This window comes from Equus przewalskii, chromosome 9 (assembly GCF_037783145.1).
Source record: "Equus przewalskii isolate Varuska chromosome 9, EquPr2, whole genome shotgun sequence".
NCBI classification, from domain to species: domain Eukaryota; kingdom Metazoa; phylum Chordata; class Mammalia; order Perissodactyla; family Equidae; genus Equus; species Equus przewalskii.
Window position 1 is genome coordinate 8,494,606 of NC_091839.1, and position 16,501 is coordinate 8,511,106.

The 16,501-nt window shown below is 36.4% G+C and overlaps 1 protein-coding gene across 3 annotated transcripts in view; it reads left to right on the plus strand.

The window, feature by feature from the left end:
- The window catches only part of LOC103558429 (zinc finger protein 420), a 29,750-nt gene that overhangs the window by 288 nt on the left and 12,961 nt on the right, over nt 1–16,501 (plus strand). Inside the window, exons 1-4 of one of the 3 annotated variants that reach the window (XM_070557485.1) lie at nt 11–175; nt 1,448–1,498; nt 9,602–9,690; nt 10,994–11,120. In XM_070557485.1, coding sequence (XP_070413586.1) covers nt 9,682–9,690; nt 10,994–11,120 — 136 coding nt within the window. In that variant the 5' untranslated portion in view covers nt 11–175; nt 1,448–1,498; nt 9,602–9,681. Of the gene's footprint in view, nt 1–10; nt 176–1,447; nt 1,499–9,601; nt 9,691–10,993; nt 11,121–15,456; nt 15,489–15,982; nt 16,067–16,501 lie in introns of those variants that run through there. The other 2 variants (XM_008531425.2, XM_070557486.1) reach the window with 2 other exon arrangements.

Genomic DNA, 16,501 nt, shown 5'->3' on the forward strand with positions numbered 1-16,501 from the left:
GCGGTTTTGTGTTGTGCGACCGCCTGCCTGGTATTGGTGACTGTGCGCGAATGGGCGTGTGCGACTGTGGCTTTGTGTCTAAGCGTGTGTGTGAGTGTCAGCTGTTTGTGACTCTGAGGGTGTGATAATACTGCTGTGGCCGTGTTTGTGACCGCGTACTTTCCTGAGAATATGGGTATGTGACAGTGTGATTGCATGTGTACCGCGTGTATGACTGGGCTTTGCTTGTGACTGTGAGGTGTGCGACAGTGCTGTTGTGACAGGGAATGGGATGTTCTTGTGTCTCTGTGAGGTGGTGTATGTGACTGTGTATCGTGTATTGCTGGGGTTTGCCTGTGACTTGAGGTGTTAGGACAGTGTTGCACTGAGTGTTTGTAACTGCTTGTTTCCTTGACCTGGTACTTGGTTGTGTTTTTCTGACTGACTGGATGACTGTGTGTGTGCCATGTGTGTGACTGTAGGAGTGTGTGTGTGCCGTTTTCATGACTGTGTGAAGAAAGTGAAAGCGCTGCTGTGAAGGGGTGTTTTTGGCCTTGTCCCCTGACAGGGCGCTTGGATGTGCTTGAGTGATTGCTTGCTCTGGGTATGATCGGATTTTGTTTAATACTAGGCGGTCTGACAGTGTGGCATGAGCTTGGTGATTCTCACTCTGGCTCTGTGACTGTGGAAATGTGATTGTGTGTGACTTTGTGTGGTCATTTGTATATTTGATAGTCTGTGACCTTATGGGAGTTTAGTGGGGTGCAGGAGTAAAATTGAGTTTTCGTATTTCTGGGGTCCATCCTGGGGCTGAGTCTGCCTACGGATAATGAGTCCCAGTCGCTCTGTCCTCTAAGGACTTGACTTCTTTCTCTTCTGACAGTGACTACCCTCCCCCTCCGTTCACACGTGACCTGTATTGCTTCATGTCTGTATCCATCCTTAGTACACCCTGGGACTGTAGTGGTAGATTCCCTGCTGCTTCCCGGTGCCCTCTCACCTGTAGCCTTAAGGGTATTGGATGCAGAGAAGGAAGGAAGTCAGAAATCTGAGCCCCTGAATGAAGAATATGAGTTATTTCTAAGCCACAGACCTGGTCTTGATATGAGAAGTTCAGAGCTGAGAGGCAGGCCAGTTGGAAATGTAATGGAGGTCCAGGAGTGGGAATACTCGCAGAGAGCATGCTAGAGGAGCCAGTCACACACTTAGAGCCTGTGGTACTCCATTGCAGGGCTCTGTCTCCAGTGAACAGCTTTGAATCCAGAAGGAAATTCTAGCCCAAGACAGCTGTGATCTTGGCCCCCCTTTCTGATGCAGAAAGTGCAGAACTGTTCTGGTTTCCTTCTGACTTTCCTCTGTGTTAAATAAGGGGTAGATGGTGGGGCAGGGGGCAGGGAATGTGTTGTAGTTTAGAGTACACCCTAAGAAAGGCCAAGTATCTCATTCCATTTTCTTTTCCTGAGAGTAGAGCCCAGAGGAGGAAAGAATGGCTGTTACACATTCAAAAGCAAAGCCCAAGGTGAGTAGATGTTTCCTCTTTGTTTCCTGAAATGCCTTGTTTTTTTCACAACATAAGAATGTTTTTCTTTTTGAAATTTCCTAGCTAAGCCTTCTCAAATGATGAAGGGCTAAGGCAGTTTTCTGTAGATTAGGGGCAAGGAATGTGTGCAGTTAATCGTGATAGATGCTTCCCAATGGTGGTTGAATTGAGGAAGAGAATGGATTTGAGATTCATAAGTTTAAGAAAGAGATAATATTGTGTTACTTATGACAGTTTTTTTAACTTTTTGTTAATTTTCAAGTGTACACAAAAGTGTAATGAACCATCATATGTCCAGCTCAAAAGTCATCACTCGCCAGTCTTAGTTCATTTATTTTGCCTTCTGTTTGAAATCCTTTCTAATTTGCGTTTTGATTTCTTCTTTGGCTTATGGGTTATTTAAAAATATGTTATTTAGTTTTCAAATACTTTGAAGATCTTCCAGAGATCTTTCTGTTACTGATTTCTAATTTCTAATTTCATTCCATTGTGTTGAGAATGTACTTTGTATGACCTGAATCCTTTTAAATGTATTGAGATTTGTTTTATGACCCAGAATGTGTGGTCTATTGTAGTAATTGTTTAGTGTGCACTTGAAAAGACTGTATTCTGCTGTTGTTGGGTGGAATGTTCTATAAATGTCAGCTAGGTCAGGTAAGTTGATAGTGTTGTTTAAATCTTCTGAACGCTTACTGATTTTCTGTCTACTTGTTGGATTTATCTCTGTCTCCTCGTAGTTTCTATCTGTGCTTCATGTATTTTGAAGCTCCTGTTATTAGGTATATAAATGTTTTAGATTATATGTCCTAATGGTGAATGGACCCCTTATCATTATGAAATGGTCTTCTTTATCCCTGGTAGTATTCTTTGCTCTGAACATCCACTTTGTCTGATATTTAACGTAGCCACTTGAGTTTGCTTTTCATTAGTGTTAGCATGGTGTATCTTTTTCTATCTTTTTACTTTTAACCTATTTGTGTTCTGATAGTTAAAGTACATTTCTTGTTGGCAGCATTTAGTTGGATCTTGTGTTTTTATCCAGTTTAACTATACTGTCTTTTAACTGGAGTGTTTATACCATTTATATTTAGTGTGATTATAGATATGATTTGGGTCAAATCCATCTCTTGCTATTTGTTTTATATTTGTCCCATCTATTCTTTATTACCTTTTCCTTCTTTTCTGCCTTCTTTTGAATTGATAGCGTTTGAAAGTAGCAATACCAATATTTTTACTAACCATATGAATGCAGAAAAATAATCAAGACTTCTTGGAGTTCAGTAGGATATAACCCACTAGTGATCTATAATCAAATTACTGGGTTTTTTAAAGCACCTAAAGTAACACCTCACATATAGTTAAGCCACCAATTTGAGAGATATAGTTAGGCTCATTTGTTTCATCTTGCTTTCTACTTTTAGGGATTGTTTTCCCCCCACTTTCATTTAATTTTAAAATGACATAAAGTATTTACATATTTCCAAAATCAAAACTACAGAACAAGGTGAATTCAGAGAAATCTACTATCCATTCCTGTCCCCTCCACCCTGTTTCTTTCTTCCCTCTGTAAATCACTACCTATTTTTCTCTTTGGTTTATCCTTCTATTTTTCTTTTAAATGATATATGCGTGTATGTGTTTGTATGCATATGTATATATTTTTTATTGTCTCCATTCTTAACTAAAAGGGAGTGTTCTGTGTACACAGTTCTACATTTTCCTTTTTTTTTCCCCTCACATGTTTAATGTATCCCAGAGATCATTCCATAGCAGCCTATACAGTTCTTCCATCATTCTTTTTTATAGCTGCATATTCTGTTGTGTGGTGTAATAGTTTATTCCGGCAGTCTCCTATGGGCGGGCATTTTTTTTCAATATTTAGCATTATGTAATGCAGTGATCCATAACTGTGTATATGGTTTCTATTTGTAGAGGTTTATCTTTGGGGCACATTTCTAGAAGTGCCTTACTTTTAATTTATTTTAATGCCTTTGATATAAATTCTGCCTGAATCACAACTCTGAGTAATAATAAAATTGGTATAGTTCCTCATTTTTCCCCCTCCCTATCTTTTTTTCCATTACCCAATTTAAAAAAAGTCTTAGAGTTTATCATCATACTGTTAAATATTCTGTTTTCTCTGAATTTATTGAGAATTTCTTTTTTTTTTTAACCATTACATGTCCTTCTTTTAAATTTCAGGAAGCTATTGTTTTCTTGTTTTCTGATATCAAAGTAGTACATGTTCGTCGGGACAATTTAGAAAATATAAAAAGAAACTGAGAGAAAATAACAGTTACTCAAAAACCCTCCCTTGGAATGAATCACAGTTCATATTTGGAATCTATCCTTCAGGTCTTTTTCTTTTTAACTTATTATTATGGAAAAATTCAAACATACAAAAAACAAAAAAGCGTAGTGTAACGCATCCCCATGTACCCTACCCATCACTCAGCTTCAACAAATATCAATTTATGGCTAAATGTGTTTCATCTATAGCTCCACCACACCCTCCCCCACCAAAGAAAACATGGATTATCTTGAAGTAAATTCCAGATATATAACTTCATCCACAAATATTTTAATATGTGTTTTTAAAAGATAAGAACTTTTTATTTAAAAAACATAACCACATCATCATCATTACTAAAAAGAAAAAAACTGAGTACTCTCTTAATGTCATGGAATAGCCAGTGTTCAAATTTCCCCCATTGTCCATAAATATTTTTTATGGTTTGTTAGAATCAATATTCAAACAATGTCTATTTAGTGTAATAGCATGATATGTTTCTTAAATCTTTCTTTCTCTGTTTCTCTTTTCTTGCAGTTTATCTGTTCCAGAAACAGGGTTTTCTTATAGAGTTACCCATATTCTGGATTTTGTTGATTGCCTATATGTGGTGTCATTTAACATGTTCCCCTAACTCTGTATTTCTTTTTTGTTTTTTTAAGATTTTATTTTTTTTACTTTTTCTCCCCAAAGCCCCCCAGTACATAGTTGTATATTCTTCGTTGTGGGTCCTTCTAGTTGTGGTATGTGGGACGCTGCCTCAGCGTGGTTTGATGAGCAGTGCCATGTCCGCACCCAGGATTCAAACCAATGAAACACTGGGCCGCCTGCAGCGGAGCATGCGAACTTAACCACTTGGCCACAGGGCCAGCCCCATAACCCTGTATTTCTTATAAATTGGAATTTAATTCTAGAGGCTTGATCAGGTTCAGGTTTTTTGTGTTTTTGCTTATTTGCTTTCACTAATCCTTCATACATAATGGTGTGCATGTCTATGAAGTGGTGTATTTGGTTGTTTTCCAAAGTTGTTTTCCAAAGTGGTAATATTTGGTTGTTTTCTTTATGTGATGTCAGTAGCCATTGATCATCTTTACTTGGAATCCATTATTTTATCAGGAGTTACAAAATGGTATTCCAATTCTGTTGATTCTTCTGCATTTATTAGCTGGAATACTTCTGTAAAGGGAGCCATCCTCTCATTAGTGTCTTGGTTACTCTGAAGTACAGCTTATGCAAAAAAAGTAAGATAAAAGCTTGATTTTTCTCTCATTTTTCAGCATCTTCCAAAGATTATTCTCTGTCTTACTTTTAAATTATTATGAACTTGAGGATTTTAAAAATATTTGAACTTGAGGATTTAAATATATTTGATATGTTTCAGTCCATAGCAGTTATTGTTCTTATTAATACTCAAATTGCCCATCCATGGCCAATGGGATCCTCTGTACTGCCTCTGATCTAGCTTCCTTTGGATTCCTTTTGACATGACCCCAGTAGTCTTTGGTACAGTCCAAACTTCCTGGTGTGACAAGAAGTTCTAGGCTCATCTTGTACATTTTCCTAACTCAAACTTGAAATCAGTCACTTCTCTATGGAGCCCTGTTTCCTTTTAGTGGGAAGTGGTTTTAAGAAGGCATAATCAGGATAGTAGGAGTTCTCATTGCTTCTGTTATCGCTTGTAGGCCTTTACAGAGCTGGTTAAATACATATTTTTTAGTTGGAGAAAAATAAATCCTAAGTTTATATTGATATTTCCAATTGAATTTAAAGATTATAGAGTTTTTCTTGATTTTATATTTGTATTTCTTTTTGTACTCTGAAAATCTTTATTCCTAATAACACTAAGATAATTACATACTTGCTTTATTCTCATTGATATATGTGTATGTGTGTGTAATCGTTTCAGAATATCTATCTATATATATAGATTTTGGAATAACAATGCCAGTATTCCTACTTCATAATGTTTTTGTGTGTCTATGTCATGAGAGATATTGAGCTATAATTTTTTTCTTGTAATATTTTTGTCAGGTTTTGGTATCATGGTTATTTGGCCTCAAAATGTAGAAGAGAGTGTTTTCTCCTTTTCCTATTTTCTGAAAAAGTTTGTTAAAGAATAGTAGTATATCTGCCTTAAATGTTGGTAGAATTTACTGGTGAAGCCATCTGGACTTTCTCTGTGGGAAGAGTGTTTTGTTTTGTTTTACTAAAAATTCAAGTTCTTTAATATCTATAGGGCAATTTATGTTTTCTTTTTCTTCTTGTGTGACGTTTGGTAATTTGTGTTTTAAGGCATTTGTCCATATCATTTAAATTATTTCTTTTCTTGTTACTTTGGGCTTCATTTGTCCTTCTTTTTCGAGGTCCTTAAGGTAGGAGCCTAAGTCATTGATCTTACACCTTCCTTTTTCTTCTAGTATAAGCATTTAAAGCTATAAATTTTCCTTTAAATACGGCTTTTGCTGCAGCCCACAAAATTTGTTAAGTTGTGTTTTTGTAGTCATTCGGTTCAACATATTTGGTAATGTTTTTGTTATTTCTTCTCTGACTCATGGGCTATTAGAAGTGTGTTTAATTTGCAAATATTTGGAGATTCTTCTAGACCTCTTATTGATTTCTAATTTAATGATGTGTGGACAAAGACCAGAAAATATACTCTGTATGATTCAATTTTAAAATATTTTTGATACTTGTTTCCTCCCCACTCTGGACATCGTGCATAACCAGTATGTTGCACTCTCCTAAGGGAGTTGCAGTCAAGGACTGAGGCCCCCTAGCCAGCTCTGCTCTTCTGCATATCTGCATTCCTAGCCCAAGCACCTCCATTAGGATACCTCCTTATCAGATACCTCTGCCAAGACTTCCTTATCAAGGGTAGTGGGGAAAACCTTGAAGACACTTTTTCTCCACTGTGACTCAGTGCTCAGTACCTTTCTACTCCTAGCCCTTCCTCCTCTCCCTCTCTATGGCCCTAGCCCATGAGATGGGAGGAGCCTTTTGTTTGGTACTCTCTTGGCAGTGAGATGATTCACCACATCTGTGCTGTTCCATCTGACCCTCTCTAGGTGCTTTTCCATGGGGGAATATGAACAGTGGAGGAGTCAGCGCTTTCTCTGGGTTAGCCTCTTGCTTATATCAAGTGACTAGTAAGTGATTAAGGGCTTGACTGTTACTTTCATTTTGGCTTGTTGTCTTAATTGGTTTTTCCGACAACTGGACTCTCTTGAGCTCAGCTCAGCTTTTGACAGTTGGGTGTGGTATTCTTGACAATTGGGTTTGGTATCAATTATGTCAAGGTACTTGATAGTGTTATACATAAATTCTCTATATTGTTACTGATTTTTTTTGTGTACTTGTTCTATTGACTACTGAGAGAAAGATGTTAAAATTTCCAAATCTAATTGTGGATTTGTTCATTTTTTCCTTTAGTTCTGTCAATTTTTGCTTCATATATTTTGATGCTTTGTTGTTAAATCTCTAGACATTTAGAATTGCTATGTCTTCTTGATGAATTTTCCCTCTTTCTCTCTAGTTTTACTCTTTGTCTTGAAGTCTCTTTTGTCTTATATTAATCAGGTACACAGGCTTTCTCATGCTTAGTATTTGTATGGTATATCTTTCTCTACCATTTTACTTTCAACTCACCTGTGCCTTTATATTTAAAGTGCATATGGTTGGCACTTTGCTCTTGTAAAGAGCATCTAGTTGGCACTTGCTTTTTTATCTTTACATTATCTTTTTATTGGAATGGTTGGACTGTTTACCTTTAAGTAATTACAATTTAATCTAAGCCCTGCCAGAGATGGGAGCATCCATATGTCTTTCAAGAGCTTGGTACTTTTGGGAATTTATTGCACTTAAATTTCTTTGTGTCTTTAGCTCTGTGATGAATTTAAAAGAAATTATGATTTTTCATCTTACCTGAATTATTTTTGGTTGTTAAGATGGGCACAATTAGGCCAGGCCCCTTGTTGAGTGGTTAAGTTCGTGCTCTCTGCTTCGGCAGCCCATGGTTTCACTGGTTTGAAACCTGGGCGTGGACATGGCACTGCTCGTCAAGCCATGCTGAGGCGGCATCCCACATGCCACAGCTAGAAAGACCCACAACTAAAAATACACAACTATGTACCAGGGGGCTTTGGGAGAAAAAGGAAAAATAAAATCTTAAAAAAAAAAAAAGATGGGCACAATTATCTATTGAGCTTTCCACATGTGGAAGAAGTGGAATTTCTGATTAAATATTTGTGGGGCACCTGTAGCAGTGACTCTCTGTAAGGGCAGTGACTCTCCCTAGGGGATGTTTGGAAATAATATATCTGGGTGCTTCTGAGTGTTAAAATAACTGGGTTGAGGGTCAAGGCTTCTGGCATTTGAAGGCTTGAAGCTGATCTAGATCAAAGGTTAGATAGCTTTTCTGTAAAGGGCTACACAGTAAATATTTTAAGCTTTATGGGTCATGTGGTCTCTGTTGAAACTATTGAGCTCTACCACTGTAGTGTGAAAATAGCCAATTTATAAACAAATGAGTGTAGATGTGTTCCAGTAAAGCTTTATGTACAAAAATAGTTGGTGGGCAGTAGTTTGCCAACTTTTCATCAAGGAGTCCTGCAGTACACAACAAAGAATTGTTGTATGACCTACAAAATGAGGACCACAGCTGGGAAAAGATGTGTTTATAATTATCCAGGTCTAGAACCTCTCACATAAAGCATTGTTTGCATGATTTTTAAAAATTGCTGAATTTGTCCATTTTACTATTATTGCTTGGTTTTACTATCAGCTAAATCTCTCAGGAATGCTACTATAGTTTGATTGAGAAAAGATTGTAGTTTGTTTTATTCAGAAGTTTGCGGAGATTTTTTTTAACCATTTAAAAAGTCACAGCACGGATGGCAGCGCTGCTTGTGATGTTTGACTTGCCAGTATCACAGATTTGTAGAAGCCTCCACTTGTAGATAATGAATTTCATTGATTCTGCACACACACACACACACACACACCTTGTTTTATTGCACTTCACAGATACTGCATTTTTCACAAGACCCTCCAACAGTAAAAAGGTTAAAACTTGCTGAAGGCTCAGATGATGGTTAGCATTTCTTAGCAATAAAGCGTTATTAAATTAAGGTGTATACATTGGGTTTTTTTAGCCATAATGCTATTGTACACCTAAAAGACTACAGTATAGTGTAAACATGACTTTTATATGCACTGGGAAACCAAAAAATTCATGTGACTCGCTTTATTGCAATATTTGCTTTATTGCAATATTTGCTTTATTGGGGGGTCTGGAACTGAACCTGCAATATCTCTGAGGTATGCCTGTCTACATATATAGCTTTTATTTTAAAATGTCAAATATAAATAAAAGACATCAACAATACTTGGCTGAATATTGTCATCTTATAAATCTAAATTTGTTCATTTTAAGTAGGTGTAAGCATAAGCATTTATTTGCGCCTTCTGATGAGGTTGTGTATGATCACTAATATATTGAAATATAACAGTTGGTCATTATCTCTATTTTTGGTATAACGTACATAAATGTGTCATATTATCTATAAGTTTCATTTCAGAAATGGTAGAGAAATTCTTACAGATATTTTCTTTTTGTATTTAGAGAGCACTGAGTTTGACTGGGGTAAGAACCACCACCTATATCTCCTCTCCTTAGTGTATTTTGGGGATGGGAGCAAGAGACAGGAAGAGGAGAGCAGCAAAGATAATTCTAACTGACTCATTTGGAGCTTTGCAAAGAATATGGTCTCATGGCTTTGTTTTCTCCTCCCCAGCTCTGCCTTTTCCAGACCCTGTGCTTCTCTAAGATAGGAATCCAGAGGAGGGCTGATCATTTCTTGCAGCTCTAAAAACCATGGCTCAGGTAAATTTGTGTTTCTTTGTGTCCTCTTTAAGCAGTCACGTTTTTACAGAGTATGGACATGTTTGCATTCCTTATTCCTGAAACTTCCTAACTGACCCCACTCAGGAATGTACTCCCAGTTTGTTCCATTCTTATAAGTGATAATGTCTTCCCTAAGTATGTCTTTCTAATCTAACCTATATCCACATACCTATTCAAAAATTCATGGAGCATCTTTGACTAGGAGCACTGATATAAGAAAAGCACATTCCCTGATTTTATAAGATAGAGGAGGATGTTAAATGCACCACACATGAGAAAACTTTGAACTTCACTTTAAACCTAAGTTTCCCAGTTAGACGAGATAGGAGTCGGACTTGACTGGCCTCAGTCCCCTTACATGGCAAGAGCTCGTGCTTTGTGAGCTTTTAAGATTAGGAACGTGATTAGAGACTGAAGACAGAGAGGTCCGGGATCTTCCCTGGGAATCCGTAATTGACGAATACCAAAACTATGGATCGTGTTGAGATTCAACATTATTTGCTATTCTTGAATGTGTACATTTGGATTGTCTTTTCCATCTTTTTATTACTTAGAACAAAGAAAAGGTACATTTATAAGTAATGAATAGTAACAAGAAAGGCAATCATTCATGTACAGAAGTCGTTGAGAATTATAAACTCCCAAAAGTAAGAAATGCCTGCGAGATTTTTATATAACCTAAAATGTTCAAATATGCTGACTTATTAAGTCAGATATACTCATTACATGGAGCTATTCTGCAGCCCATTAAAAAATTTACTAAATTATTGTAACAAGGAAAATGCGTATGAGATAATCTGATACAATGATGAACCTGAGGTTCCAATAAATTCTTTAATTTTATACAAATCTTATTTTATAAGGTAGAGATTTTATAAGATTTTACAGAAATATTTCCCCAATTTTTCTTATTTCTTAAATAGAGAAGAAGAAAGAGAAACTTGCATTTATTGAGAACATGTGATATACAAGATACATACTGTACAGGTTGCCTGTGTATGCTATTTCTTTTAATTGGGACACTGCATTTACTTTATTAATTCCCAGACTTATGTGTCTAATGAGATGTTCTATATGCAGGAAATATCTACAGTAACAGAAATAAAAATAGAACATGTTGGCACTTCAGAAACACGAGTATCTTTAGTGTCTCATTCATGTCAGAGGCTTCCCAGCCTCTTTGCTCTGTTGCCTCCTTTGTGGAGAGCTCCCCGTCATCTCCCCCTCCATTGAAAAAATATTTTCTTTATTTCCACAACTAGTATTATGTTTGCTGTTTCAGAGATCAGTGATGTTCAGGGATGTTGCCATTGACTTCTCTCAGGAAGAGTGGGAATGCCTGGACGCTGCTCAAAAAGACTTGTATAGAGATGTGATGTTGGAGAACTATAGTAATCTGGTGTCACTAGGTAAGGACATCAACCCCTAGTATTTCAGGATCTACCTCTGCAATGGCTGCTTTCTCTGATGTTATTTCAAGGTTGTTTTTAAGTCATTAACTGAATTTCTTCTAAGGAATGGTTTTAAATTACTAGCTGTAGTCATAGATAGTTTCAAAGGGCACATTTATCTTCTCCTTCCTTCAAATATAATTGCCTGTTTTTCTTCTGTCTTCCTTCTGTCTTCCTTGATGATCAAGGAGCTAGATTTGAATTCTGGGACACTTGCAATATTGTCAGAAAAAACAGGCTTTGCATTGTTACAATTTAGATCTGCTAAAGGAGCTCTAAATATTTTTTAAAAAATAGATGCAGAAATGTATGGTTTTTCTGACAACATAAGAACTCATATTATTTATATACTGATAGGGTGGATCAGTGCAATTTACTAATAATTCACGTGAACACAATCCATTACAACACACACATTCTCTTATTTGTATTTTTTTGGTTGAATACTACATTTTAAGAACTTAGTATTTTACATTGAATGAATATGCTAGAACCACTTTTTTGTTTAAAGATTGGCACCTGAGCTAACAACTGTTGCCAATCTTCTTTTTTTTTTCCTGCTTTTTCTCTCCAAATCCCCCCAGTACATAGTTGTATATTTTAGTTGTGGGTCCTTCTAGTTGTGGCATGTGGGACACCGCCTCAGTGTGGCCTGACGAGCAGTGCTGTGTCCACGCCCAGGATTTAAACCAGCAAAACCCTGGGCCAGCGAAGCAGAGCGTACAAACTTAACCACTCGGCCACAGGGTCGGCCCCTAGAACCACTTTTAATTGGAAAATAGCTCAGGAAAAACCTGTGATGGTCTAAGAAAATTTGTTTTTTCCTGTAGCAAAATAAGATAGTCTATATCAATTAAAACTTTAAGAAGTGATTTTCCTACCTGCATGATCACTTTATTCTTTGGACTCTGCAAGTCAGTGCACTATAACTGTCTGTTGCCCCTTGGCTCCTCTTTCTTCAAAGGCTTTAGGAAGTTATTGGTTGGTGCACTCCCCTGCAGGGCCCAAGTTGTGTGGGAAAAAACCCTCTGACTTGAGAAGAGCACAATCTCCCTAAGGAATCCCACCTAATCCCTACTTCTTCTCCATTTTTGTCTTTTATAATAATCCTTCCCACTTTCAAAGGAGGGAGGGGCTCTTCCTTTTCCCCAGTGACAACCTTTTATGTAAACTAGAGAGTTAGTTCCTTTCCAGATATTTTTTGTGTATTTAGACTTATATCATTGTCTGCATTCTTTAAAATTGTTCATTCATTCAAAATATATTTATTGAGGGCCTATTTTGTGCCAGGGACTGTAGTAGGCATTGGAGAAATAATGATCTAGACAAGATTCCTGTTCTACTGAAACTTATATTCTTGTGGGAGAACTACAAAATAAATAAGGAAATAAAAATATATGTGTATGCCTCTATATGTACATAAATACATTTATTTAATAAGTATAACAATTACAGGTAGCAATAAGCAGTATGAATAAAGGTAAAGTAGAGTGGGCAAATAAAGAACTAAATGGGGAGTGGGGTGGGCTGTTTTAGAGAGATTTTGGAAAAGCCTGTCTAAGGAGGTACTGTTTGAAAAAAGACGTGACTGAAGTAAGGGCAAGAGTCAGGCTAATATCTGGGGAACAGTATTCCAGGCAGATAGAGTAGTAAGTGTAAAGGGCTTGGGATGGGCATTAACTTTGTATGAGGAACAGAAAAACATTATATCTAAAAAAGAGTGAATGAAGGAGTAATAAGAAATAAAGACAGGCAATAGAAAAAAAGGAGTTGAAATTTTATTGGCTAAGGTGGTACCCTCTGACTCCTGGCTGAAGCAAATGCTGATCCTCTCTGGAGGAAAGTAAGAGGGCTTTAGAAGTCTCACAAACTAAGATCGACAAAAGATGAGCTCACAAAGATCACCACACCCACAAGGAAACAGGTCACAGGTGAGTGATAGATAATCTAAGGAAACAACAGATTACATGGCAAAAGATTTCACATATTGGAATTATTAGATGTAAATATAAAGTTTGGTGAAATATTTAAAGAAATAGACTAAATTGCAAAAATGACAAGCAGGAAGAGATTTTCATAAAGGAACATATTTGAAAGAGAAACAAATAGGACATTTCTAAAGGTTCTATTTAGTTCTTTTTTAAAATAATCATTAAAGGATTGATACATTTAACTGCATGAAAATTATTCTCTTTATAAAAAGACATCATAAAGAAAGTAAAACACAAGCCATGAATTGGATGAAGATATTTGCAATGAAATTAGTATCTAGAGTATAAAAACCTTCTATAAATTGATAACAAAAAGGTAAATAACCTTTTTGAAAAATTGGGTAAAAAACATTTTATAGGAAGTTCAAGGAAAAGGAAATGCAAATAGCCAGTAAACATGAAAAAGTGCTCAACCTCATTAGAAATCAGGAAGTGGAAATTAAAACCACAGTGACATAATTATTTCACACACCCTACATTAGCAAAAATTAAGTCTGACAGTACCAAGTGATCACAACTCTTGGAGGCAGAAGTGCTGTATACCTCATTATTCACAATAGCTGAAAAGTGGAAACGACCCAAATGTCCATCAACTGGATGAATAAAATTTTGTGTATCCTTACAATGAAATATTATTCAGAAATAAAAAGGAATGAAGTTCTGATACACACTACAACATGGATGAACTTTGAAAACATGATAAATGAAAGAAGCCAGACACAAAGACTACATATTGTATGATTCTATTTATATGAAATGTCCACAGTAGACAAATCTGTAGTGACAGGAAGTAGATTAGCAGTTGCCCAGCACTGGGGTGGGGGCTGGGAGGTGGGGGTGGATTGGAGAATGAGAATGAGGATATTGAAAATAACTGCTAGTAGACACAGGGTTTCTTTGTGTGTGTGTGTGAGGAAGATTGGCCCTGAGCTAACATCTGTTGCCAATCTTCCTCTTTTTTTTCCCCTCTCCAAAGCCCCAGTACAAAGTGTTTATCCTAGTTGTAAGTCATTCTAGTTCCTCTATGTGGGATGCCACCACAGCATGGCTTGATGAGCAGTGTGTAGGTCCGTGCCCAGGATCCAAACCAGTGAACCCCAGGCCACCAAAGCGGAGCATGTGAAGTTAACCACTTGGCTACAGGGCCGGTCCCCAGAGGGTTTCTTGTTGAGGTGATAAAAATATTATAAAATTTGATTGTGATGATTGTTGCACAACTGTGTGAATATATTATAAACCACTGCACCGTGCACTTGAAATGACTGAACTGTAGGTCTGGGAATTACACTGGAGTAGATTTGTTTTTCTTTTCTTAAATGCTCTATACCTTACTGATGGCAGTATCAACGGGCATAACCACTTTGGAAAAAAATGTGGCAATGATTTCCAAACTTACATGCACTTTAGAAACAGCTGGAGTCCCTTTAAAAATTCCAGATCCCAGGCCACACCCTAGACCAATTAAATCACAGTCTCTGGGCACGAGACGCATGAGACGCATTACTGTTGTGTTTTGAAGTTCCTTAGGTTATTCAGATGTTCAAATGTTTGCTAACCACTGCAATATGATATTATCTGAAAATTGAGTTGTTAAATTTGAAGGTTCACTCCACTTAATTACTGCCAGTATGCTTAGATTTATTTCTCCCCTATTTTATGCTTTTTGTTTGCTCTTTTAATCTTCTTTGCTTCCTTTTGTAATCTCTCTCCTTAATTAGGATGGATACTGTATTTTGTTTTTGTTTTTTTAACTCCATTTTCCCTCTTACTTAGTTTGGAAGGCTTACACTATTTACATGCTTTTAATGGTTATCTTTAACTTTTTATCACATGCACTTCATTCTTTTTAATGCAAATGGAGCTTTGTAGTTTTTACTAATTGTAATGATGTCTGAAAAAATAGACATTTAATGGAAATTAAATTTTTGTTAGATATTAAATGTTTTAATTAATATTAAAACATAGTTACTCAATCCACATACAATATGTGGTTTGCATACTTCTCTGCAGAGGTTTTGCAATAACTATATGCCCCACTCTCACCCCTAGGATTTCAAGGCCAAGTTGAAAAACACAAGTAAAAAGGATCATGCCTACTTGAAATAAGTTGGTGGCTGTTGTGGCAGTAAGTTGAGGTTCCATAGAGAGATGAGATATTGACAGCTCTATGTGAAATGGATATTTCATTGTCACAAAATTCTTACCAGGAGTGTATCAGCAGTGTATGACTGCTCTTTTTCTATACTTCTACCAGCACTAGATATTTTCACTTAAAAATATCTTTGTCAATTTATAGATTAAAAAAAGATGGAATAACATATACCTGTGATTACTGGTGAGTTTAAATATTTTGGGACTATCCATGCCTGTTTTGGTCCTATAATCATTATCATTCTTGTGTGCGTCACTTAACAAATACATACTTAATACAGGCTAAAGTTAATTTCTCCCTCTACCATGACAGTATAAAGGATCTTAGAATGCTTTAATTTTGATTAATCTTTCCCATCTCATATGTTATTGTTGTCTGGTATTTTACTTCTGTTTTCTTTTTAACCCCCCAAATGGGCATTATTTTTGTTTATAATGGCCATGTTTGCTTGTAGATTCACTCACATGATTATCCCTTTATTTGTACACTGTTCCTCTTCCATCAAACCTTCCTACTGGGATCATTTTATTTATCATGATAGGCAAGGCCTATTGGTAGTAAATGCTCTCAGTTTTTATTTTTGCTGTTGTTGCAAAATAACCTTGTTTCACCTTTCATTCTTGCCTGATGATTTAACTGGGTCTAGAATTCTCTACTGACAATTATTTTTTTCTCAGCGCTCTGAAGATATTATTCTACTGTCTTCTGGCTTCTTTGTTGCTCTTGAGAAGTCTGCCATCTGTCTCATTGTTGTTCCTTTTGTAAGTAATCTGTATTTTCTCTCTAGCTGCTTTAAGATTTTTTTCTTGAGATTTTAATGTAACTGATTATATTGCTTTATTTCTACAACTTTGATTTTTCCTCTCCCCTAAATCTTATTTTTTTTTACTTCTATATAGTCCCTTTCTCATGGTTTTGATTTTATATATTTTCATATATTTCAAGTATTTATAGTATATGTATCACTCAACAATTTCAGTTTCTGGGGAACGAGTCTAACTGCAGTTTCTTGCATGCTTAGGGGCTCTTGTGTAATGATGAATTATCCACAGCATTCTTTTCTCCTTTTCATTGAGAGTCTAGGCCAAGGCTGAAATGTTCCTTGTCATTTTCCTTTGAGGGCAGATGGATTTTTTTCCTTGCTCTGAACTGTGGGCCTTGGATAGTTCTGATTCTGTGAAGAGGTTCACTGCTAA